Source organism: Bactrocera latifrons, unplaced genomic scaffold (assembly GCF_001853355.1).
Source record: "Bactrocera latifrons isolate USDA-ARS-PBARC rearing strain unplaced genomic scaffold, ASM185335v1 scaffold_10, whole genome shotgun sequence".
NCBI classification, from domain to species: domain Eukaryota; kingdom Metazoa; phylum Arthropoda; class Insecta; order Diptera; family Tephritidae; genus Bactrocera; species Bactrocera latifrons.
Genome location: NW_017534408.1, coordinates 130835 through 136977, shown reverse-complemented (window position 1 = coordinate 136977; position 6143 = coordinate 130835). Strand labels below are relative to the sequence as shown.

The 6143-nt window shown below is 37.4% G+C and overlaps 1 protein-coding gene across 1 annotated transcript; it reads right to left on the bottom strand.

The window, feature by feature from the left end:
- Positions 1-1676: 1676 nt before the first annotated feature.
- On the bottom strand, positions 1677-4895 carry LOC108966226 (serum response factor homolog A-like). Its single transcript, XM_018928988.1, has 4 exons — positions 4808-4895; positions 4574-4736; positions 1917-2582; positions 1677-1838 (listed from the first exon to the last, which is right to left on the bottom strand). Exons 1-4 carry the CDS (start codon positions 4808-4810, stop codon positions 1708-1710), a joined length of 963 nt encoding a protein of 320 aa, XP_018784533.1. The 5' UTR covers positions 4811-4895; the 3' UTR covers positions 1677-1707.
- Positions 4896-6143: the final 1248 nt, after the last annotated feature.

Below are 6143 nucleotides of genomic sequence, written 5' to 3'. Positions count from 1 at the left end.
CTTTCTGCATAAGCTCATAAGCTCATAACCGAAGGATTCCTCACGTTATAAATCAATGAAAATGTCGCGTCCACTATATTCTCGGAATCTGAACTTCTGCGACTTTTTTCTATTCTTAGTGCTTAAAGGAATGCTCGCTCTATGGAAATCGATGAGACTTTGACTCTACAAACTTGACATCTAAAAGTTCCAAGTTGGAAGGTGGATTATCCACCATATATTGATAGCAAAATCGAGTTTTGCCTAATAAAATGTGAGATATGCATGTGTAAAATAGTTGAATACCACTTCCGATTAAATATTCGATGTGGGACAGAACGTCCGTTCGGATATTTTGTCCCAAGAGTGGACCGAGTCTTATTAGAGCAAATAAAACGTGAAAGTAATGATATAAAGTAGTGAGCCATAAACATATTAGTCCAATTTTGAATATGGATACAATTTGTTACATAATTTCCAAATTAAACAAAAATCTGTAAAATATCTTATTGTCGCAGTTGCATATATAAGGAAGAATTAAAAACTGCTAAAGCAGCGGTAGAAGATGTGGCATCGAGACAGATCCGAATCTACATCCAGCCGATAATTGTTATCTGCACACAGAACTTCAAAAATTATAAGACCTTTTAGCTAAAATTTTGAGCAAAAACCATGACTGTCAGTGACATCTGTGCCAAATGTCACATCAAAATAATCATTGGGCTTTAGTATACCTTTGATTTTCTGAAGTACATAAAGTAATTTTACGGTGAGCGAAATTATTCATGCGGATTCAAATTTCTGGTGCTTAAGCATTCAGAATGTTGGAAAAGGCCTTCGGTGATACTTGTTTGTCGTGAGAAAGTGTTTTTGATTGGTACAAGTTATTCAAACATTAAACACCTCTGAAACTTTCAACTAGTCTTGGATCTTTGCCTACGACCCGGAAACATACAATCAATCGCCCTCATATGGTAGCAAAGGTGAGCCGAAGACGAAAAATCACGTCAAAGCAGGTCAAAAATCAATGTTATGTTGACAGTTTGCTTCGACTTCTGTGGTGTGGGCTCCAAAAAATACTATTCTCAGAAACGTTTTTTATTTTTATTGAAAAATTTCCAAATCATTTTCAAATCACTATGTTTAATCGTCTAATGTAAATAATCAAACTTTGTCGCGGGAATTTTTAAAGTTTGAAAACCAACTTTTTGAATATGTGATGGTATTTTTCGGAAACGAAAATTAATGGGTGAAATCTTCGTTTGATGAATTAATGAATAACGAAAATTCCTAATTTAAATGTATAGGAAACTAAAAAAACTAGCTTGAGGGAAGATTTTTTTTTTTTGTCAATCACGAACATTTCAGCGAGTAAGAGTTGAAAAATTGAATTCAAAAATTTTCTTTAAGTAGGGTGCATACAAACTGATCGATCAACTGTACGGAAAATTTTTCTGTGCTTCTGTGCAGCCGATGTCAACTTGTTTTCTTGGCAACTTACCTTATTTTAATTAAGAAAAACCAACCATACTAACTACAACAAATAAATAGACCAAGTTTCATGCTTATTATAAATATTTTTATAATGTCTTATTACTAACAAACAACAATACTAATTATAAACAACAAAAATAATACTAAAATAACACATGTATGACACTTAAACGAACAAAAAGTAATCGGCACTGACGCTTGCGCAATAAATCAATTTATCAAATCGCCATGGCGCTAAACCAATTTATTCAAGAAATTGATTCGCTCCGGTTTTATGATGAACACAAATTGATTTATGGTGTAAGCTTTGTCCAATTGATCACGCATTTGATAGAGCGCTCGTGCGTTGGTCGGGTTTCTGGCATCTGTAAATAAATTACATCAACAAGTAATTAAAATAAGTGAGATTACAAGAGTTTCGCTTGTGTGCTGCTACAACAAACCTTTGGCCAACGGCGCTGGTATGATGTAAGCATTCTTCTGCGATTTCAATATCAAAACATCGGTGCTGTTTAGCTTATTTGGCAGTTCTAAAGCGCTGGGATTCGACAGCGGCGCCAAGCCAGGTGTTTCTAACGGCGCTTCACCATTGGCTTCCAATAGTGTGGATGCCAAAATCCGTGCCGCCTCCAATGTGAGATTTTGACTAGGCGTCAGCAGGGACGATGTGGGCTCTTCGACCATGAGCAACGGTGTATTGACGAGTGGCAGATCGCTGGTCAACTGCTTCGTATAATCAGTGTATAACGATTGTTGCTGTTGGTGTAGCTGCTGTTGCTGATGCTGTTGTTGTTGCCGCTGTTTTAGCTGCTGCATTTGCATTTGTGTTGGCGTTTGTGCAGCTGGTGAGAGGTGATCCACCAAGGACTTGGGGAAGAGCGTGGGCAACGGCACTTGATTGGCAGCCAGCGGTTGCGAGTATAAAAATGGTGCCGAGCCGGAGGCCGGTGCTGCATATGAGGTGTAGAGATTTTTTGTGGCTTGCTGTGGGTTACTTAAGTTTTTGCTGGCAAACTGTTGGGTTGACTGGTGGATTTTGTTCGCTTGCTGTGCTTGGTATGTGGTAGGTGGTCTGATTGTGTTGGAACTGTAGTTTATGGATTTCTCAACTGAAATGTATAATGAACGAAGTGCATTTTTTTACAATAAAGAAAAACTCGTGTTGGAGGAAAAGTTAGTTTAAGTAATTTAAAACCTCAAAAAGTTAAATATTCTTAAAGAACGTAGCATCAGAAAGCGACCACGATATAGCAGGGAAATCAAGGAAAAATGAATATAAAAAAAAAACTGTTATAAATCTTTCTGGAATAATTCTCATTTTGTAATAATGAAATCAATTTAATTTTTCCAAAAGGTGACAATTCTGTTCGAAAATATATTTGCATTCATCCTCTGAGCGTTTTCTGACCGATTTTCTAAATATTTTCCACACTTTTGGTAATCAGTTAAAATTTTTGTTCTACGTGACAAGAGACCTTTGAGCAAAACATCACGCACGATATTTGACAGTTACTACTCGAAATGTTCGAAAGAATCATCGAAAATTGGACTCAACGGATAGACCATCAGTCACGTAGCCATGGCCAATAATAATGTGAATGAGATAATATTAAAAAAAAAAAAATTTTTAAAGAATGTTATTTCGATTAATAATAAAAACTCCCCATTAAATTTTAAGTAATTGTAATTTTTTCTTCAAAAAGTAGGAGACCTCGAACTGGATCACCTTTTAAAACCTTTCCTGTAGCAATAGGTGACAACCAAGAAGTATCGTCGTGGTACGAAGACTTAGGTCGAAATTTGTACGTTCATTATACATATAAAAGGTGCGTTCCAACCTAAACAAAATTTCGAATCTAGCGCCACCCGGTGATGCCATCTATATGTCGACTGGTGCTTTAGAATCTGCTATCTTTATCGATTGTCCAGTGAGAATTTCATGACATTTCGTCATTGGAAGTGTAGTTATTGCCAACATTCAATTTTGTTTTAAAATTGGTAAAACTTTTAGCGAAACATTTCAATTGTTGTAACAAGTTTACGGCGATGATTGCCTATCCCGTAGCAGAGTGCGCGAGTCGCTTCAACGTTTTCAAAGTGGTCGTCAGGACATAAATGACGATCAACTTGTGAGCCAATCAAAATCCGTGGTCACCGGAAATTCTATTGAAACTGTGCGTGAATTCATCAAAGCTCAGCCGAAATCATCATTGATATTCATGGAAATGGAATTAAACATCTCCAAAATATCAATTTATCGCATTTTGACCGAGCATTTAGGCTTAAGAAAGGTGTGTGCACGGTTTGTTCCAAATAAGTTGACTGACGACCATGCTCAGAATTCAACACTCGAAGGGTATCATTACGAAACGCCAGAGCGCTGAATGGAAGTCACCGGATGAACCGCAACCCAAAAAATCGCGCGTGGAGAAGTCAAAAGTAAAGACAACGCTGATTTGTTTTTATGATTCCAAGGGTATTGTCCACAAAAAATTTGTTCCACCCGGCCAAAACGTAAATGTGGTATGCTGCCTTAGAGTTTTGAAGCGTTTGGGGTGCCGTATTCGACGTGTTCGGCCCGAATATCGCGAAGATGGAAGTTGGCATTTGTTGCACGATAATGCGCCGTCTCATCGATCGACGCTTGTGACCGATTATTTGACTAAAACTCGCATTTTAACCAATAACTACTCTCCGTATTCCCCTGATATGGCACCGCGTGAATTCTTTCTTTTCGAAAACATGCATTTGCCTATGAAAGGAAAGCGTTATGCAGACGTAGAAGCCATTCAAAGGCTTGCACCGGCATACTGGCGGCCATACCGGCCAACGAGCTAAAACACTCTTTCGACATGAAAAATCTTTATAATATACTGCATGGAGAAAAATTATCGCATTTTGAAAGGACTATTCCTTTAATTTCAAGAATCAAACCCTACTACTGATCGAATTATAGTTGTAAACTTAACACTTTCGCTTACTTTGTAAAACGAAAGACTTTTTAACCGAATTTTAGCTTCTTAAATAATGGATATTCGAATAATCTCCACTCCAAATCACTTCACAAATTCTTTCATACGAAATTTCGGTTCAAACTCACCAATACCCTCTTTCTCCGTAGTATAGGGTGGTAAATATTCATTATTTCTTTGTTGCGATTTCACAGGATGACTAATTCGGAGAGGAGAAAGTGTAGCGCCATAAGTTATCCATAAATTCTGGTAGCACAGACACATAAACAGTAAAGCTTGCACAAGAGTGGCCTAAAGGATATTATTATTACTAATTGTTTTTATTTTTATATTTTGAAATATTTTTTAATTTTTTTTTTTACCATTTTGAAGTAGGCTTAAAAATTTATTGTAAATTTTTCTCAATTACATAAAAACAGCACTTTTATATTCAAAAGAAATAACTGTATCAACAAACAACGTTAACAGTACACGCGACCGAACCATAAATCATACTAAACAAATTTCCAATAATTACAAAGGTTTATAAAACAAACAGAATCGATGCGCCAACGCTCATTAAATCTGGTTAGAGGAACTGTGGCCAAGAGGCGCGTTCACTGTATCGACAACTGAGAAAAATGATCTTCATCTGTCACTTGCACGCAGTCGCCTTGTCCGGCACCACTTAACTCGAGGTAAAGTAGCAATTACAGCTGTTGCAGCACAGCATAGAGTTAGTAATGTTTGTGGATCGATCACTTAAACCAAAAGTTAATAAAGCAATTGCACTCATCTCCGTGATGATCATTAAAAACAATGAAAGAAATAATCAAACGAACGCAAATAGATCAAACAACGCAATGCTACAGTAGCTGTGAGGTAGCAACAAAAACAGCACCAAAGTGTAACTTTTACGGCCCTGGCATCCATTCATCATACAAACATATGAGTTATACTACAACTGGCTTACCAAGCAAAGCTCATCAGCGACTAGTTAGCGAAGCATGCGGTGGTCCAACAACAGCGTTGGAGATTTTACGTGCCTAGATATGTATTTAAATATGTACATACATACATACAGGTATCCAAACTATTCAATTTGAACGAAATTCGACCGCGCAGACGAGCAACTGCGGCGTTGCGAGGCAGCGGCTTTTGCGGACGTTCATTGATCTTACTTGAAGCGCCGCGTGCAGTAATCGAGAAGCTTGTATTACTTGTACATTAGTAATTGAAACACTATCTTAATATATTTTTTCTTTTGCACTACTGTAGTGTACAGTGACCTAGCGTTGGTGGTCAGTTTGTAGAGCGCACGCGTAAACACATCATTAATAGCAATCAGTCAGCGGCTTAATGTTTTCATAGCGCGAGATTCAAATGTGCCACAGCACAATTGACTGTTTAAGGCTAAGTACACAGCGGAGCGCAGGCCAATCACTATTTATTATTTGATTTAAAAGAGAAGAGAAAAAACTCAATTTCGGGCTGGCTGTGCACCAAATTGTGTTGATTTACAGAAAAGCGTTTTATACAGATCATTCTGAATAACTTTGCATAAGAGACCATGCATCTAAAATCGGTTTCGAGCCTGCGATTTTTAAGGCGATGATATTTGGGATGAAATTCAATTTGTTGGTGCATTCTACGGATCATTTATTGGAATCAGTCGTATCGGACTACTATGTCGCATGTAGCGACTTGTGACATACAACT